Here is a 20,738-nt window from a genome sequence, read left to right as displayed (position 1 = left end):
TCTTCTCTTTATAATGAGTAAGGCTTTCTTCATGTATGCTGTGATTTGGCAATATACAAATAAAACTGAATCAATATTTGTCGCAGAGGGTCACACCTCAAATTGTCTCGTCTCTTTGACCAAAAGGAAACTGGGGTTTCCACTCATATTCTTTCCACCCCAAGTGTACATCCATGTGAATACTCAGAAAATAAGTGAAACAGTTCCATTTACAGCACAACACATTTTTATTCAACACACAAACCATGTGTACAGGAAAATATCCACAGCTTCGACTGAGTATGTAACACTGGCTCACCTCGAGGGGTTGCTGCTGGTGAAAAACTTGAGAGGGCAAGCAGACAACTGCACTTTAACTCACTGAGCAAACAACTTTTGGAAATCAAAAACCAGCTCAACGCATTTAGTTCCATGTTACAGTTCATGCACAACATTAAAAATATAATTTCTGACATGACAGTTAAGTTGGATCAACACGCGTGGACATACCCCATTTCAAATGTTTAACAGGCACAGACATGGAGCTAAACTGTCGATCTGGAAAATTACATTTCGAATTGGATTCAGGCTATGCGGCAGAACAGTTTAAAAGTTCCTTTTTTAAACCATTAACTTACGACAAGGCCTAGTGGATGCATTTCATTCAATAACACATTCTGCATTTAGTGTAGCAGTAACCCTAGAAGAACATTCACCAAAGGTAAAACTACTTTTTTAGAAATATGATCTTTACACATTTCAGACAGGAGATTATTTACTCTCTTTAAACCATGGGTTATCACAACATAGTCTATACGTTTCTGGTGAATTTGCTTTCTGTCATACCGTCATAAAATAAAAAGAAGAATACAAAATAATGCTCCAGTAATAAAAGGTTATGTTGAGGGTAAGGGCATATAATTTCATAGATGTTGATTTACAGATATGTACACCTCACTGTATCAGACACACAAGCAAAGTGACATCAATATGAACAAAAAGCAAACACAGCTTTTTAAGGCATTTCACACATGACCATACATGACAGCAGAGGTTAAGCGACAAAAATGAGCCAGGAGGGAGCAGTTTCTTTTGTTTGTTTGTTTTTTTTTTTTTACATAATTCGCATTTTCACTGATTTCAACAAAGACAAAATAGGTCACAGCAAATCAAGTCTGTTATTGTAAGGTCCACATCAAATCCATACTGAAAGGTGAAGAAGAAAAATGTGTTTACTACTGGGTACTCACATCAGTAAACTAAAGACTTCTTTGAGGTAGGAATGGACATGAAGTACGGTTTTCAGGAGTGATCCTTCGCTAGTCTCCGATAGTTACACTTAAAAATGTGATCACGCCAAAATGACACACAACAATCGAGCAGCTGTGATCGCAGTGGCACACTGTTCTGTGAGCAGCTGATGAGTGACTGCTGGCCAATGAGAGCACAAGCCAAGCACCAAATAATTGATGCAAACTAAGCCTGTTGACAGGTTTTGATATTTGTCAGGAGGTTTGGTCTCAAACACACAAATGCAGATCAAAGACTTTAGAAATGCTGTTGAATTTGCCACAGTTGAATCTAACCGGTATTTAGTATGAGGTTGCTTTATTTATAAAATCCATTTGTTTATATAGGTATCTATTAATGTTATTTGTATTTCAAGGTGCAAATCGTCACATTTTAGTGTAAAATATTGAAATTATACATGTGATAAAATCAACATATCTAAACACCAGCTACTGCATTCAAATTTTGCCATCATCTATTTTAGACCGACCTTGCTTACATCACTCTCCTGTCCTATCAGCGCAAGGCTCGTTGTCCCATTGTCTTGCATTCTTAATCCAAATAATGTCACGGTCGGCACAGTGGTTGCTGCGGTAACTGGACTGGGCAGAAGCGATACATCTGTCATATTGCTACCGATGTCTCTCGCATTTCTCATACAAACACACTGGTGCACTTAGTAAGGGTGCTCCAGGAACCCCAATAAGTCCTCGCACTACTGTGTGAGTGCTCGCGCCCTAAAGATAAAAGCCCAAACAACAGTGCCAAATTAGTGACTTTTCTCAAAGTAGCGCATTTGTTGCTGACATGAAAACACAAGGGCAGTGTTCTGAGATTTTTCCACTCAGGGACCAGTTTTAAAAAACCTGGTAAGCAAACCACTGGACGATTGTGTGATAAACAGACAGCAGACGTTCCATGAATTACAATAGAAAAAAAAAATGTCTAAGGCCAGAAAGGGGACAAAAATGTGTCTCATTCTAAAACACTGACATCCAATTTCAATTTTAGGAAGGCGGGAGAATTGAGTTGAATTTTAGCATTAACAGTGTGAAGCAGCTCATGATCATCTAAACTCTACAACACACAGAAGATATGTGGGACACCAAATCCTCACAATAATTACCGCTCAAGGTGCGATGACACTTGACAGAAATGTGTCAGTCACAGAACTCTGCAGATAACAAGCTGCCGTCTACTGTCATCAATTTCATCATGACCACCCTATAATGCATACAGCATATACAATAACCCTGACATAAGGGATGGTTTAAGTACCAAATAAACCAAATGTTTCATATCAATGAAACAAGTGAAGATCAAGTTTTGTTTTATCAGATGAGCCATTATTGAGCCTGGTTTAAGCCTGGTTTAAGCCTGGTTTACAACAAGTGAACGCTGCTTGTCCTGACTGTGAGTTTAACTGACTCTAAGATCCGACGAAGAAAAACAACGAAAACAAAACAAAGCATAATATTGGGGAAGAGATGTTAGAAAAAAATCCATCAGTCAATGAATACCACTGTAATCAATGTATTTGAGTCTTGAGCATTTAACAATAGACAGTGACGATGGGGAAAAGTGAAAGTAAAATCCCTAATTTGCATTAACCAGTAAACAATTGCTTTCATCTGTCTGATATTAAATAAATCAATTTTGATAAAAGTTTGAATTCAGGTTGTTGCGTGAAACCAACATGAACTGCCCATCGACCTGTGAAAGCAGTAGCTTTACTCACTGTGGTAGATTTCTAATGGTCTTGGGAACATGATAAAAAATAATGTGTATAAAATTATTATGTGTAAAAGTTAGAGGGGCAGATTAAGTCTGAACACACAAATAAATGTGATTAGTCAGTCATTCTGTATTTACAAGGATCCGTATTCTCAATGTTCCATTTTCAATTCCATGCATCACTTTCACGTGGTTGACAGAAAACCGGTATCATCAATCCCATGATATGATATAAACATTATCTTGTTCACCATCAAGACCATTATATTTGAAGAGTTCAGGCAGTCAAATTATGACCATATCTACAATAATTCAGCATAGTCCACTGCGATGATAGCAATTTACATTAATATACATGACTGCAAGTCAATACCGTATTTTATTCAATAATCAATAATGAGCTCAACTAACCCTTGTCTTCTTTCTTTGTTTCCTGGGATTAAAAATAAATATTTATTTGAATGGACTGATAGGAAGTAAGCAATTGCTTGCTCTTTCCCTGAAAGTGCCAGTGAGATGAACAGAGAAAGAGAGAGGGAGAGAAAAGGGGGGAGAAATATGAGGTATGATTGTGAGGTCACTACCAGTCTCCTTTATCCCAGGTTTCCTCAGCAGGCTTCGTGGGACTCTTCTTTGTCTTACCATCTGCATTCTCCCAGTTGTTGTCCCAGGCCTCCCAGCTCTCCTCTGTGCTGTGTTTGTTGTTGGACGCTGCTTCGGAGCCCCAATTGTCCCAACTGTCAGAGCTCTTCTTTGCAGAATTATCTACGTTGGTCCAGCTGTCACTGCTTGGAGATTTCTTGGCCTTTAAGGAGCTATTGCTGCCAAAGGTTTCCCAGAAGTCGTTTGCGACAGGCTGGCTAGAACTGCCCTGATAGCCCTCACTGGCATCCATGTTTTGATAGCTTTCTCCAGCAGACCTGAACACAGTCAAAGTAGAAATTCATGCCTGAACATTTTTGACAAAAATATCTACGTGGGAGTTTTTGGAGTGTTTTTAAAATGATATCATACCCATCATCTGGTTTTCCAGATATGATGTTGGTCAGTTTTGCACCAGCTCCCTGAATCTATGGAAAAGAATGAAGTCATTGTAGGGTGACACATTTTCAAAGCTGTTACCACTACATGTTAAAAACGTGACACTTGGTAGGAAATAAATCGCAAATACATGTTAGTTTTGCTAAATCCAGAATCCAGTGTGTAATATTTAGGAGGGTCAAACAGCAGAAACTGGCCCATAAGTATTTTTGCATCGGTGTGCAATTGACCTAAAATATTTTTTGTTTGTTTGTTTTCTTTTATGAAAGAATAAAAAGCCGATTTCTAAGGCTTAGCTTTACAAAGGTCACCTTGTTTCTAAACAAAACCACCAGAGTGTTTGTTTTGAAGACAATGCTTATTCTGCGAACAGAGACGAACAACGTCTTTATGTGAAGGCCACTGCAGTTTTCTGATACGCTTGGTGAGCTAAGGAGTCCACCATTTGCTACAATCTGGAGTCTCACATTCATTCATTCAATCATTCGTCTAATGCTTATGCTCTACATGAAGGTCACAGGGCTCTCACACCTAACCCTAACCCTGTGTGGCAGGGAGGATGCTAGCGAAAGATCACGTAGCCCCACTAGTGGTCATGTGACACTGAAGGGGGGTTTCTGCTGCACGCATTTATGGAATAAGTGGAGTGCATTTTTCATAGTTTTTTGAGAAGGAATTTAAATACTCAATAATGTGAATATGCACATCTTTGAAACAACAATCACAATATTAATTTGGACGATGTACACTATATGGACAAATGTATCGAATTCAGGTGTTTCAATCAGGCTTTGGGCTTGGCCCCTTATCTCCAATGAAGGGCAAACTTAACGCTTTCAGCATAGTAAGACATTTTGTTCAATGCTATGTGTGGCAACAGTTTGAGGAAGAGCCTTTTCTACTCCAACATGACTGTGCTATAAATAATACTTTTGTCCATAAAGTGTATCTTGCCCACCACTAAGTCTCACCATTAGATGTCACACAATGGTCCTTCACATATAAACTATCAATAAAGATACAACTAATAAAGAGACTTGTATTGTAAGTTAGACTTTAGCAGTGTTATTAGATTGCTCACAAATTCACATTTTCCTAACACGGTACTCACCACCAGAGCAACAATGGCAGCAAGGAAAAATGACAGATTACACTGGGTTAGTATCATTCATTGTACATTCATCATTGCTGCAAAACCAGTCTCCTTTGGGGGGTTTGTTGGGGGGCACTGCCGCTGCAGTGAGGCTACAACATGTGAGGCTACTGTTTCTCTCACAGGAGACTGGTTTTGCACCTGTGCAACATGGCAGAGGTCTGCCCATCCTACCTTGTTTGCCAGCCCAGTGATGCTGACTGTCATTTCATCTAGCAATTTGCCATCTTTCACCTGGATTAATGCAAATCGGTTGATGGAAATGATTAAAAACTGGTATCAAAACAAAAATAACAATCTCCATCTAAACATGTCAAACAGAACATGTAGAGCACATCATTTTGATTTGGACTGTGAGGAAAGGGATTATATGTGTTTGGTTGCAAGGAGAATCAACATGAGAAAAGAATAGTTTGAGTCCAATAAAGAGGTTATTCATTATCATTCATCTCAAAGAAAGAAATTGGGCAAATGAAGCTTCCATCATTTTGTAAAAGAAGAAAAGTGTACTGCAGGAACTTTTTCTATGTCAACTTTACAATAAAAGACAAAGGCACTGTGGTTAATATCACTCTCAGTCACTGGCATTACCATCAGCATTATGTAGATCTCTGATAATTACATTATATGAAACAGAAAATATTTCGATTACTGAGTGTTTTAATGTTCTCCGACAGCTACAAAGGCTTCATTTGAACCGACAAAGACACATCCAGGAGCTGTTCACATGACAGTAAAGAGTTAGAGCAGCCTTGTGGAAGCATCAAAGCAGAAAACACTTACCACGATATTACTTGGTTCAGGCATAATGTCATAATGGCATAAAGCACAGGCATGGAGCAGCAATGAATCATGTGAGCAACTAGCAGTCAGCTGAAGAGCTCATGGTTGTGTCATATTGTGTCTCCAGAACTTAAGGATATTTCACTGAAGACCAAGAGTATGGCAAATTAGATAGATGTTCTTATTTGTTAAGGAAGATGATTTAAATGTAATGTAGAGATTTAAATCATATTTTATTTAAAATGCTGTCAAATTAGGATTTCATGTCAAATGAACATCCACCATTATTTTTGCAATTTCAATTATAATTTACACTGTATATGTAATTAAAATTTGAAATCAAAGTAAGGTGAATAGTAAAAAATGAATGCCTTAAAATGAGGCATATCTAATCAAACACTACGGCTCCTAATAGTTTATCCAGCGACTGTGCTGAGAGTTCACACCAATGCCCACCTGATGTCATATAAACCTGTTTTATATTTCATATAGTATTGGATTTTTCAAATTTCATGACCGAAAAGACAAAGGTGTGATTGTTTTTGCAGCTCAGAAGTCACGGCTTTTGTCGTTTAGTACACGTTGACATTGACACAGATGAACTGGAAAAGACAAGCGGTGAAGAAAATAGCACATTTACATCTGAAGCTGTGTTTTTTTTTTTCTTTTTCTAAAAGCACTGCAGCCCCACCACCAAATCAACAACTTCAAACATCAATGTTACCTTCTCTTGGGTGGGTTTGATAACATTCTCATTTAAGGTCTGTCCTAACTCTGTGGCCTAGTTGGGAGTCAGAGAGGAGATTTGACTTAAACGAAACAGTTTAACATTCAAAGCAGTGCAAGACCCTGAACCATTTGTTCTGCAGTTGCGTAAGGTGAGCTATCATTCCCAATTTACCATGACACTGAACAAGCACTAGAGGGTGTAATGGTTCAAAAAAACACTTGGATCACTGCATATATATTTTATGTGCAGTTTGGTTACACAATTTAAAAGGAATGTTTCAGCACCATAACCTAACAAGCTACTTCCATCATTATAGTTGTCTGAATCCATTACACACACACACATATAGTATATAGCACTGTATGCAGTCAACACAAAAACTTTCATGCATGAATGGATAACCCATTTTCTATGAGTGAAGATAACATTTCTATATTGAGAGAATTAAAGGTAATCCCCATATATAATATTCTATCCCATAGTACAGTTCATGACTGTCTTTCACAGGTTATCCACAAACTCAAAGTGCAGCTATCAAGACAGACACAATGTGTGATGTTTATACATCCAAGTGCATGAAGAGGACATTCAAAAAGTTATGTTCGCAAATGAAAAACTGACACAATAAAAAAAAAAATAATAATAAAAAAATAGCACGGGCAATATGGATTTTCAAAATGAAGATGATGTGGGGGAAAGCAACATGCACCTATGATGTGATTTACCGGTTCTGGGGGCGCTTTATAGCCCCTTAACTACATCCAGAGAGAGCAAAGAGATTACAAGTAGTCAAAGTCATTAGAGCTTGCAACATTCCATTACATGTTTACAGTTTGTGAGTGAGTGGGCGAGTCAATTCTTTATTATATATAGCATATACTGTACTATGCTTTACTCATGCATATATACATATACATGTCTTACCTTTAAAGTTGCTGTGTTGGCCAGTTTAGTTGTCTGTTCAAGGTGGAATAAAAGAAAGTTTATTGGTTTTTATTTAGAGGTTGTTATGTATGTGCATACTTTGAGCTTGAAAAGAGGATACAGGACTTTACAGCTTGAATACACTTACATTATCTTTAGCAATAGAAGCAAACTTGCTAGCTCCAACAGTGAAACTGCTCCAACCCTGTTTTAAAAAAAAAAAAAAATTATTAATAAATAAAAAGTTAGAGGGGAAGAAAGACACAACAAAATATACAACTCAGCCAAAAGAAATAAATAGAATACCGAATAAATAGAAGACATGGCGTTGTTCAGGAAGTCCTCCTCTTTCTTCTCCGGGGTCACAGTGTTGCCAAAGCCAACATAACGATTCTCTTGATTGCCATTGTAACCTCCGCCACTAAAAGAGTGAGACTTAAGTGTTAAATTTAAAAAGCACACAATTTACAGGAGAGTATTTGGTAAAATAATCATTACGACTATTACCTCTGATAAGAGTTCACATCATCGCTCAACCAGTCTTCAAAAGCTGCGTCGCTAGATTTTGCCGCGGTTTGTCCAGATCCTGCCGAGCTAAATACCAGAAACATGACATTCACTGCTCTGATGGCTGCTCTGGATGTGATTTTTATGCATAGCCCATGTATTCATTAAACGTGTGTTGACTCTTACCGATGGGAGGATGAAAGGCTTGCCTTGGGCTGAGGGGACGTCCAGTTTCTCGCAGGTGATGTCTCAATGGACCACTCCTTTCCCTCAGCTGTGGTTGCAACCTGTCATATACAACATTGAAGTTATTTAAACTAACAGGAAGCACACTGTGTAGCGGTTCTAAGTCTAACACACACCAATGAACCAGTTCAACAATATCCTATTAAATTTTGTACCCATTAAATGATAGCTTACACTAAGAATATACAATTACAAATATAATTTTAAAATCAATCCCCTTCTACAATTCAGAAACATAAGTTAAACATTTGACATCATCATAAAAAAAATCAAATAAATTATTATTCAGTAGAAAATATATGTTTGCTAAAGATGCAGATTCATTCACATGATTTTGAAAACATGATAGAATGTGAAATTTAGCCTAATAAGAAATAAATATATGCAGGAAAACAGAACATCTTCTGATCACAGGACTTCACAGGAGGTCTGCACAGCTCACCTTGTCCCTATAGAGTGCAGCTGCTCTGCTGTTGTATTTCTCCTGCAAAGTCCAGTTGGGATCGTAATCATCTTGAATTTCAAGAAACAGACGGAATTTTCCATTTCCGCCTGCTTTCATCTTCTCGAGCTCTACATCTTTCCACTTGTCCATGGTGACAGAGCGCACAAAACTGAGCACAAGAGATTAACATAACCGCGCACTTGTTAAGTAATGATGAATGACATGACCCTGAAACCTCTGGGTTGCTGCTACTTCTATTCTTTAGTTATACATGACTCATCAATGCAAATGTTTAAAGGTTCTTACCTGAGATGTACCCCCAGGCCTCTGTGTTTACCAGAGCACTCAAGACAAATCCAGATTCCATAGGTCACACTAACCCACTGAGGGTTAAAAGCCCCACATTCGAAACACAACTGAAAAAAAACAACAATGCAATAACAATATTAAAAAGCATGAATTACAAACTCGCGGTTCAGCTTTGTACTTGACATTTCTTTGTAAATTATATTGGCGAGAGCACAGACCTGGAAATGATATTTATTATAAGTGGAATGGTATGCATATTTCCGCTGTTCTGTTCATTACAGGACGTTAGGTACTTTAGGTCCTGTTCACATTATGTTTACATCATTCCCCATTTTACGTGGGTTAACAGAACACCTAGTATACCAAATGAAACAGTCAGGGCAGCCCATGGCCAAGTGGAAAGGGAACTTGGCTTGTAACTGAAGGGTTCCCGATTTGAGTCCCCAACAGAGGGCTGGGGAGCTCCCTGGGCACTGCTCAGTGTCTGACCACTGCTACTAATTCTAGGAAGGTTCCTAGTAGAGGATGGGTTAAGTGCAGAGAAAGAATTAATTCTAAGGGGATTAATAAAGTAAACAAAACGATTAATTGATTACTAAATGAATCATTAACTAATCTTATAAATGATTAATTGCTTTGAATGTTGCTTTTTTTTAATAATTAAAACACATTTTCAGATGTTTTCAGCTTCTTAAATGTGAATAGTCTCTGATTTCTTTGCTCCATATAATAAAGAAATCATTAAAAATGAATCATTTTAGTTTCCGAACAAAACAAGACATTTGACAACATTACCATTTTTTGTGACATTTTATGGACCAAACGATTAATCGAGAAAATAATTGTCAGAATAATCGATTATGAAAATAATCATTAGTTGCAGCCCCAGGAACAGCATAAATATGCATACCTTCACACCACAACAAGTACACCAAAACAATTTTTAAAGCAAACATTACATGACTTGATGTTGAAATGTGAAATTATTTTCATACATTTGGCAACATTATTTCTGCCCTCATCCAGTAAAATTCCATTTAGCAATGCTCTAATTTGTTCTTAATAACATAATAAAAAAGTACATAAAAAAATTACAGTACATAAATGAAGGATGAGATTATGGGAATTTTGTGAAGTCTTGACAGAAGGTGTTAAAACATGTGTACATGAAATATAAGGCTACAGTGTAGTGACATGAGACAACATATTCTCATAAGAATAAGGACTTACATTATTCTCATCCTGGGTTCTCACTTCCTTCAGAACTCTTCTGGTCCTTGGACTTGCCATTTTGACTGACACTGAAAGAACATTGTAATGGATGTTAGAGGGCCAAAAGACAATTTTCATGTCCCCTGTACCCCCGGCATGTTGTTTTTACTGCCATTACACTGTGCAAATACTTTTACCATCATAAAAAGTTTAAGCAAAAGAACCATCTACTCGAATACCACTATATTCATCTGAAAACCAATGAATTAACCCAACTGTTTATTATCAAGCTACATTGGGAATAAATAGCATTCCACTAAATAAAATCACAATAATACCAAAGTTATGTCACATGGTGAAATTATATTATAACTGCAGTGTTTTTTTTCGCCAGGAGTTGAATGTTGACAAGTCTTTAAAAAAAACATTAGTGATACAGATCACGATATCATTGGGGGAAACCGGTTTGTGTTGGTGGTGGTGGATAAATGTCAGATTCAATTTGTCCCCTAAACACAGGTTTTCTATTTTATTTATTTTCTTCACACAATAGTTGAAATTTATATAAAACATAGATATGATGTCAAGATCAACTGTGTTTGCTGAACAACGTAAATCAGTGGAATGAACTGTAGACGTGTCAAACCAGCTCGACTCGTACCAAACATTACAGACAGATCATCAAACACCGGGTTAACAACACCGATCTACACCACACCACAGTGACGTCGGGCTGTCTTGGTTAAGGCGATGACTAAAAAAAGCAGTTTTCAGGAAAAACATAAAAACACAATGTAAGAAATTTGGCTCGAAATGGCAGATGACTGCCAATGCTAACGTTAGCTACCAGCTAAGCTAACTGATCCGTTACCTGTATGGACAAGAAGACGCTGTGTTTAGAGTCTGTGGCTCCGTTGACGATCTCTACGGGTGATGTTGTCTTCTACTGCGGAGGCACAGAAAATGTTTTATTACCACAGAGCTGTAATTTAAAGCGGAGAGTTAATGTTAAAAGCCGGTAGCCATCTTCCTGTTTGCCTACGTTGGCAGTGCAGAGCACTATGGGAGACCGTCCTCCTTTTTCGTCTTCTTCATTTTACGTATGATAAGGCATGGTAACCAGCGCCATCCACTGTATTGGAGTGTACTATGTCTTGCTCCATTTTAAGAAGTTTGCATTTGCATAAGTAAACATACATTTAAAAGGCTATTTTTTCAGAAATAACAAGACAATCTTCCCTAAAAAATAATTTCTATAAGTTTTTCTGAATTAAGGACATAGTTTAAGGCTTTCATTCCCTTATTGTGAACTCGCTTTTATGCCAGGGTCTCTACTTTACTTTAAAATTATAATGTATACTGCCCCAAACTTACCGACAGTGAACAATATCTGTGTTGTAATAATAATAATAACAATAGTAATAATAATAATAATACATTAGGTTATATTTATCAGATTGTTAAATTCAACATTTCATTATATGTAAGTTTATGTAATTGTCGATTGAGTTCGATGATTTAGTGTTTTTATGGTGTGCAATATCATACTAAATATTTTTAATTGCAACATCATGATGGATTATCAAGATATCATTTTCATTTCTAATCACTAAACTGTTACTTTTTCCTAAACTGTAAAAACTGTAAACTTTTTTTCATATGACCGGCCTCCGGCCCCCTCCTGACCAGACTAGAAGTTCACTCACCCCCAGGTCATTTTGAGTTTAAGGCCTCTGGTTTAATGGAAACACACATGTCAGTGTAAAATGATTCCCAAGTAAAACTGTATTAAATTAAATTAACCTGAGAAAATATTGAGCTCTCAATATAACACCATGATCACAAACATTAAAATACAGTGGTGTAAATAGGACGAGCAAAGTCTCTCATCCCCCTCCTCTTCCTAACATATACTTTACAAACTGGTATAGTGAAGATTAATTAGATTAAGATGGAGCGAGAGATATGTGATTGTAATTATTATTATTTTTAAAAAAAAATGTTTTTTTGTTTTTGTTTTGTTATTTGTTTCATTTTCTACACACTCCAACATTCCCCAGCTTCACTCCAATCACATACCTTGGGATATACAGTAGAACAGTACTTCTGATTTTCCTCCAAGTACCACCAGAGGAAGCTCGCATACCACAACTAGGTTTGAGAACCATGGGGCTAGATAATATCAGTGTCCCTCATAGTATTGTGCCATTTCAAATACTAAGTCAAAGGTCCATTCTTCTGAGATTGCTGTCATTGAAGATAGAAGCCAGTATAATGGTAAAATTGCCAGGCTGACATTGGGATGATGTAAGTTTTGATAACACAAACAACGCAGCTACATCTGTGCAGAGTAATTCCCCAGAAGCATTATGTAACTACCTGCTTTATTATTGTGTTCATAAAGTTTTGCTTAGGGCCCCATGAAGGCTTGGCTGGCCCTGTGTCTCTATATTGCAACTGCTCCATGCAAAATATTTTATGGAGGCAGTGGGCTGTAGGTCTTCAGTATGTCGTGGAAGATTTTTCTAGTAGTTCATTATTAACTGTTTTCCTCTGATATGCAGTGGCATTTCACTGACCTATAGGTGCATGTACAGGGAAGGTTAGGAAGAGGTTCCTGACTTGAATTTACATACCACCCAGCTTCTTTAACAGTGTTTATTCTAATCTATTCAATAAGAAACGTAGATTATTTCCCATAGTATGATTAATATTGTTGAAACCATAATCTTCCAATGTCACCCTGGCCTTGGAAACATTTATTTTATTATAATGTAAAAGAATATTGGACTTGTAACATCTATTTATCTCTGTGATAAGGTTGTCTCACTCATATACTGTGTATCTATGAAATAAAAAGCCCTTTATTACAATTAGCTTCCTGTCGTTTCTGTACTAGTTGATTGGATCATCACACCCACCTCCTAAACCATGTCATATACTCTCACTGTATCAAAGAATATTGCTTTTATAATCGATTTACGAGCGCATGCTTTCTTAATTTACTAATACAGAGTTCATGATTCCTGTACACGTCAATCCATTCTGATATGGTGATAATCTCCTACTATATTATATGATATTCATTTCTGCATCACCATCATTTTAGTATAGGAGCCCATTCTTTTGACCATGAGTGATGACTGACAATGTACTGTTTACCATATGTATATTATTCACTTTTTTCAGAATATAGTTTATCAAAATACATATTATATATTGTTTATATGATATTTTCATTTTCCCTGCTGTTTATAATACATGCTTATCCTTCATTACTTTTTTTTTACTACTATGCCTGCTTCTGTAACTGCAAATGACCCTAGCCCTGTAAAAAAAATTGTTAAATTACAGTAAAATGCTGACAGTTGCAGTTTTTCTATAGTGTCACTACTGTAATCACAAACATCAGTTTATTACTGAATATAGAACTCAGCACTGACAATACACAGATATAAAGAACACAATGACAAGATTTATTACCTTGAAACAACATGAACAGCTTGTTGCTGTCTTTTTCCACATCAGTTTCCCCATCTTCTTGGACAACACCTTCCCCCGGCTGGCCTTTGTACCTAAAGTGCCTAAAAATGTTAAAACACAGAGTTAAATATTAGGTGGAGATTATTAACACACAATATTGAACCTCATCAAATCAGTATGACATGCTAAATCTGTGCTATCCACAGTTCTACTATTTCTATCTTTATGGTGATAAATGTGTGAATATTTATATTAAAAATAATTAAAAATAAATATTTAATAAAAAGTAGATGGGTTGCAAGTTATCATCTTTATGTAGTTTATGTAGTTTCCAGGCCTGCACAGCAAAAATAATAGTCACTGGTTTAACAGACGTTAACTAAAACATTGTCATTTTAGCAGCTAAAGTTAACTATGCTAGCGTTAGCTAACAACAGGAAACATTAAGTAATACTGTGTACTCTCTTAGGCTTACGTATGTCGTTTCATTAAAAAAAACTTTAAAAAAGAAATAGACTTTAGCATAAATACAAACTGACATAACAGAGTAGGTTTTATTGAAGTGACCTTGTTCAGTAGGTGCAAGATGAATCACTGCATGTTAAAGGAAAATTCTCAAAATCGTCGTTGTCTTCTTATTTCTATGTCGACTTAATGCATTAATCATTTAACGTGTAAATGCAGTTGTGTGGCATTATAGATCAGGATTTTACTCAGATAAGTCCTGGACAGACCTTAACAGTATCAGACTCCGACTAATTCTGACAGAGACTTAACTGATGATTCAAAAGTACTGCCTTATACCATTAGTAGTAGCTTGTTGTTAAAATTTTATTCCATCCAACTACATCAACATTTACAATACTGAACCTTATTCACAAAGAACGGTACATTACTGTTCAAAATGTCATGTATTTTAACAGCAATTTTGCACAGTGTGACTAACAGAGGCGACCAATATAAGATAACCTTGTCTCTTATCTGAAAAATGTTCACACACCATGAGTTTACTCAGGTTCATTTTGAGCTGATGCAGTCCATTCTGTTATTTAGATGACAGACAGTTCTATAGCTGTATCATTTTTGCTTGCCTGTATTTAATTAAATTCAGAAACTCTATATACGAGGCCTGTATTACTTATTTCTATACTATTTTACCTCCACCTCTCTCTTCATTCTCGTTTTTTTGTCTCTCTCTCAGCTGAATTAGATTTGGGGGCCACCTCCCACCACCCCAAAGTAGCTGGTGCTTGACTATTATTGATACAAATGTAAAACTATAAATTGCATTAATTATAGTTGTGTTATTTACACCAAACTAGTGTTACTCTTGTTTTTTTTAACCTTGGAGGGCAGTAAAATCAGAGAAGTGGCCTAGCATTAATTTGCACCATACTATTCAAAGTGAGGCATTAAGTGTGGTGATAGTGAACCAGTTTAATGACTTTGGTTTTTAAAACCTAGAACAGATGTGCACTAAATGAGCTGCAAATCCAAATAAGTTAAGAAAAAAATTCTTTAATATGTTAAAATGTATTTTACTCTCAACACACTTAGCCCCCAAGCAGCTGCTTAGTTTGTTTATGCCTTGGGCCGGCTCTGTTCATTCTAATAAAAAGTCTGAGTATCTTACGTTTTACAGTATATTCATATGTGCCTCAGTATTTCCAATTTAGCACAGTTGGACAATATTATTTCCATGTTTTGTCCTTCCCAATAATAAACTGCACAGAACATCAATCATAATATTCCTGCCAAATTCTTCAAAGTGAAGTGAAGTGTTTCCTGTGTGCACATCTATGAGTTCCTTCCATCAAACAAACCAAGCTGTTCTGGCTTGGTTTGTTTGACTGGCTGCTCCTCCTCTACGACTCACCATCTTCACAGTATCAGCTAATGTGATACTTGGTGTGTTTGCCAGTTTCATCACTTCACATTCACCACAAACCAGACTACAGTCACCACCACAGTTGACTGTTGTATAACGATATTACTTTATCGCGAGTGTGAGTCTAGCTGATCCCTGATTGACATGGAGCGTCAAAGTCAAGGGCGTCAAGTATGTTTTTTTTTCATTTTAATAGAGCTGCTTTCTTCAAATTGGATTGATATGGCACAATAACACACCAGTGATAATGGAACTTGATAGGCTTTCAAGTGCTTACTTTATGGGAACACTGTTACTAGGCAAAGATAACAACAAAATACAGGGCGCTAGGTCCCTCCCATCGCTGTATTTTAGTGAATGTGAGAAGTAACAACAGCAAAAGTAACCACTGGAAAACCAAAGCAAATTCAATTGTCTACTAACGAATTAACTATGATGTGTCTGCTTTATCACAAAGGTTTCTTGTTGTTGATAATAACTCGCAAATTGTCTTATATTATCTTTGCCTAGTAACGTCCTGCTCTCAAACTGATAGACCACGCTCTTGAATATTGTTCGGAAATAAACTCCATATACTGTATGATCCGCATTTGTGATTTGGCAGAGATATTAACACTGTGCCCGCCCAGCACTAAGAGTAAAATTAGAGTGTCCAATTAACAGTCAACAGTGGGGAGTAAGTACCTTGCTCAGAGGTACCACAGCCCTGGTGGGGATTCAAACAGTAACCTTTCACTTGCAGTAACAATATAGTATGGTAATGGCAATACCATCTTATTTGAATGACATTACCAGCTAACAACATTACTATTAGTGTGGTAATAACAACATAACTTTACAATAATACAGTAATTTCAGAGTAATATCCAGGTAACAGCATTGATCTTCTCTTTTGAAAAATACACGATAAAGGCAAAAGTTAGAAAAGTGAAGAAGCTGCGGAATTCAGTCTTGACTGCAGGTTCTGTTTAGTTTAATAACTGAGGTTGAGGGGGCATGCTCTTTAACCAGTATCTATACCTGCTGTTATCTGATTAAACAGAAGCATAAAAGGGATGACAGTGCTGCCGGCAGAGTTACTCTCTCACTGATAGTTGTGCATCATCGTGAAAATGTCGACAAGCTTGAAGGTGCGTCTGCCGGTGTTCGTGCTGGTGATGGAGGTCGTCATCATGGCTCTGTTTGCTGTTTTCGTTACTTACGATGACAATGCCAATGCTCGGCTGCAGAACAACCAGACCAACCCGATGGAGAACTCCCTGTATCGTGACTATCCTTACTTTGCTGACGTGCAGGTGATGATCTTCGTAGGTTTTGGTTGCCTTCTCGCCTTTTTCCGATTCTACGGCTTTAGTGGAATGGTGTTCAACTTTCTTACGGCTGCATTTTCGATCCAGTGGGCCATCCTGATGCAAGGCTTCTTCCAGTTTTACTATGATGGAAAGATTCACCTGGCTGTCATCAACCTGCTGAATGCAGAGTTTGCCTGTGCTGTGGTGCTCATCTCTTTTGGAGCTGTGATTGGAAAGACGAGTCCCATTCAGCTCCTGGTGATGGCTTTGCTGGAGATCCCCATCTTTGCTGTGGTAGAGTGGGCCGTACTGAAATACATCAGAATCAATGATGCAGGGGGCAGTATCCTCATTCACTTGTTTGCATGCTACTTTGGCCTAGGAGTGACTTTTGTACTGTACCGTCCGAGCCTGAATGATGGCCATGTTAAAGAGATAACCTGTTATCAGTCAGACATCCTATCTGTCCTGGGGACCTTGTTCCTTTGGGTCTTCTGGCCTTCTTTCAACTCTGCCCTGACCTTTAAGGGTGACGATCAACACAGAGCAGTACTCCACACTTTTATCGGCTTAAGTTCGTCAACAATCACCGCCTTTGCACTGTCTGCAGTGTTCAACAAAAGAGGTAAACTCACCATGGCTGACATCCAAAATGTGACTTTGGCAGGTGGAGTAACTGTTGGAGCTTCTGTGGACATGATGATTTCTCCTGTAGCTGCATACGCGCTGGGCATCATGGGCTGCACTGCATGTTTCTTTGGATATAGGTATCTGACTCCCTTTTTAGCTCGGAGAATGAGAATCCAAGACCAGTGTGGTATTCACAATCTCCACGGGCTCACTGGCCTGATTTCATCCACAGCAGGAATCTGTGCCATCCTCTTGGCCAATGAGGAGACCTATGGGCCCAGCATGTACCAGATCTTCTCCCACCGAGCTCCACCTGTGGGAGATCCAAAGCTGCTGGAGCTCCAGAGGTTGATTCCTGGACTGAAGCCGGGCTTGGGCCGCACTGCAGAGGAACAAGCACTCTACCAGGTCGCTGCGATCTTCTCTACCATTGCAGCAGCTACAGTTGGTGGTCTGCTCACTGGTTTGGTCATGAAGTTGCCCGTCATGGCGTCCCCAACTGATGAGGACTGCTTTGATGATATGCTCTTCTTTGACACCCCGTCAGACTTTGACAGTGGTGTCCTAAAGATCCCTTTAAACTACATTGAAAAGGAGTCAAACAAAATTGTCTGAAGAAATTTTTAAATTACTGTCATTACAAGTGCTTCACGAATATTGATGTTTTTCACATTTGTTTGAAATTGTTACAAAAGTGTGTTTCATTTTAATGCTTGATGAAGAGAAGCTGAACTGAACAATTTGTAAACAAAAATCTTTTAATAAAATAAAATAAAATTACAATTGTAGTATGTCAGGTATCAGTCATAATGTAATGTACATATTGTTTTAAATTTTAAATACAATCCTTTTTCAAAGCTACTTTTTCTTTGTGTTATTTCTACCATTGGCTGTGCAACCAAAGAGATTTTCAAGGTAACAAAACACATTCACAAATAATGCTTATTAAGTCAATAGATGATTATATCTTTGGTTGGATAGTTATGTATTACAATACAATCCAACAAAAAGCAAAACAGAATCAAAACACTGACATAAACATCAACACCGTTATCAAAATCAGATTTGTCAAACAGTAACTGAGTAATTACAGCAAATAGTTTTAGCATAGCGATAGCAGAATGCACGCCATGATAGCATTGCTTTTACTGGATTTAAACGTAGTTCTTTTTTCTTTTTTTTTACTATACTGTGAGTGCATGTGCAGACATGTTGGCCTGAGTCCAGTTCAATTATTTTAAACTTTAGAACATAAAACATAAAAAAATGTAATCTTATCTGACCTTATATTCAGATTCAGAAAACTTTATTTATCCCCTTGGTGCAATTCAGGGGGCAAAGAGTGGCACATTGAGGGATGCAAAATATAGGATACTGAGGAAAAAGTGCAGTGGAACAATATATAATACTGTACTACAGATATATAATGTGGATTCTATATAAAGTGTGCAAATTAAATGATAGGGGTAGGGAAGTAAAAAAGATTGAACCTGCAGGCTGGAGGCTGCAGCTCAGACCTGGGCATGATACGGCCTTTTGCCCTCCTTGACTGTACCACATGAGGTTAACGAGAAATTAGAAAATAAACGTTCATAACAGGGTTCTAGAGTAAGACAAGTTGCTAACATCTCCAGTTACCCACATTGATCAATGTGTGGCGACATCAACATCAACTCATTCATCTCCCTGCCCCACAGCTCTTTCTCTCTCCTACACACATGCAGATTTTTCTTTCATTTTGTTTATTGTGTGTTTGTATGACGCCCAATTTACACCAAAATTCATTTTTGTTGCACCACAACACTTGTGACATACACCAACTATGATGCAACCTGGACACATCCTCAGTGATGGTACCTGGCGTCCTTGAGTGTTTCGGGTCTTTCAAACATCATACACTCTCGTCCAGGCGACCTAGCTGTGGGTGATGTTGCACCACAACACAATTTATTGTCTGAAGGTTGTGAACTTGACGTCGCTCTGGCCAGTTTTTCCAAAAAAAACCACAGCAAATTTCAATTGATGGTAAAAACGGACGTTACATAATAATGTGTCTGTTATAGGATACGTGTTGGCAGGTATTCAAGAAGTTATTCATCTCACAATCTGTAGTGGTACTGGTCATTAAAGATAAAGTCAAAGTAAACTGTTGATTCCTCAGTTCAACAGTGAACTGATTTACTCCTAGTTCTAGTTTGAGTTCAGATCTACCCAAACCAAGTCTATACATTTGAAAAAGCAACTTGTCAATGGAATGCGGCTGTGCTGTTGGAATTGTGATTGCCTTGATTTGAGTGACTGTTATGAGAGGTTAAAGAACATCAGGCCTTATCTAATTATGCAAACCTCAGTTTATCCCTAAGCTTTCTTTTGTTTGAAGATTATCAGTCAACAGTGCTGACTCAGACGAAGGAGAAAAAAATGGTCTGTCAAGACTTTATATTTTCACATTGTCACATCACTGTTTGTGAGCTCTCTGTTTGTTTGGTATTTACATATTGGTTTGATGGTGTTATTAGTGATTTAGTGTTATCAGTGATCTGAGACTTCAGACATGTATTATTATTACTATTTTGTTATTAATTTTATTTCCTAGACTCACATACCCTGGTATATACAGTAGAACAGTATTTATGATTTCCTTCCAAGTACCACCAGAGGAAGCTTGCATACACTGGTGGTACTCGTACCACAGTTTGAGAACCATGGCCCTAACCTATATGTACTGTGCCCTGTCTAAAAGAGCAGAGGTGGAGCTAGAGGTGGCAGAGCTAAAGATGCTGAGCTTTTCATTCGGAGTGACCAGGATGGACAGGATTAGATATGAGCAGTTTCGAGGAACAGCTCAGGTTGACCAGTTTGGAAATAAAGTCAGAGAGTCAAGGTTGAGACGGTTTGGTCACGTGCAGAGGAAGAAGGATAGTGATTAATATTGCACAAAGGGTGTTGAGGATTTAGCTGCCGGGCAGGAGGAAAAGAGGACGTCCACAGAGAAGGTTAATGGATGTTGTGAAGGAGGACATGAGGACAGTTGGTGTAACAGAAGAAGACACAAGGGAGAGGACAAGAGGAGACAGATGGTCCGCTGTGGC

At 37.7% G+C, this 20,738-nt stretch overlaps 2 protein-coding genes across 9 annotated transcripts; one reads left to right on the top strand and one right to left on the bottom strand.

The window, feature by feature from the left end:
• Positions 1-208: 208 nt before the first annotated feature.
• arfgap1 (ADP-ribosylation factor GTPase activating protein 1) lies at positions 209-11,423 on the bottom strand. Of its 8 annotated transcripts, XM_058631815.1 has the most exons (14): positions 11,225-11,423; positions 10,372-10,442; positions 9,139-9,248; positions 8,830-9,001; positions 8,328-8,428; positions 8,142-8,228; positions 7,941-8,055; positions 7,783-7,839; positions 7,635-7,667; positions 7,436-7,465; positions 6,705-6,761; positions 5,372-5,431; positions 4,018-4,073; positions 209-3,923 (listed from the first exon to the last, which is right to left on the bottom strand). In XM_058631815.1, exons 2-14 carry the CDS (start codon positions 10,429-10,431, stop codon positions 3,584-3,586), a joined length of 1,278 nt encoding a protein of 425 aa, XP_058487798.1. In that variant the 5' UTR covers positions 10,432-10,442; positions 11,225-11,423; the 3' UTR covers positions 209-3,583. The 8 variants fall into 8 exon arrangements, with proteins under 8 accessions (XP_058487798.1, XP_058487800.1, XP_058487799.1 ...); XM_058631817.1 differs by lacking the exon at positions 5,372-5,431 and having other exon boundaries at positions 4,018-4,067; XM_058631816.1 differs by lacking the exon at positions 7,436-7,465.
• A 5,252-nt stretch (positions 11,424-16,675) lies between these two features.
• rh50 (Rh50-like protein) lies at positions 16,676-18,443 on the top strand. Its single transcript, XM_058631812.1, has one exon. The coding sequence runs from the start codon at positions 16,837-16,839 to the stop codon at positions 18,259-18,261; it is 1,425 nt and encodes a 474-aa protein (XP_058487795.1). The 5' UTR covers positions 16,676-16,836; the 3' UTR covers positions 18,262-18,443.
• Positions 18,444-20,738: the final 2,295 nt, after the last annotated feature.

This window comes from Solea solea, chromosome 6 (genome assembly GCF_958295425.1).
Source record: "Solea solea chromosome 6, fSolSol10.1, whole genome shotgun sequence".
Taxonomy (NCBI): domain Eukaryota; kingdom Metazoa; phylum Chordata; class Actinopteri; order Pleuronectiformes; family Soleidae; genus Solea; species Solea solea.
The sequence above is the reverse complement of the archived record's forward strand: the minus strand, read 5'-3'. Positions and strand labels throughout refer to the sequence as shown.

Excerpts from the sequence above, each read along its gene's own strand:
- arfgap1 (XM_058631815.1), bottom strand. The coding sequence starts at position 10,431 with ATGGCAAGTCCAAGGACCAGAAGAGTTCTGAAGGAAGTGAGAACCCAG. Across the intron at positions 8,229-8,327 it reads AGCCTTTCATCCTCCCATCG|CTCGGCAGGATCTGGACAAA; the intron begins GTAAGAGTCAAC and ends TCTGGTATTTAG. Across the intron at positions 7,668-7,782 it reads CTTCTATTGCTAAAGATAAT|ACAACTAAACTGGCCAACAC; the intron begins GTAAGTGTATTC and ends CACCTTGAACAG.
- rh50 (XM_058631812.1), top strand. The coding sequence starts at position 16,837 with ATGTCGACAAGCTTGAAGGTGCGTCTGCCGGTGTTCGTGCTGGTGATG.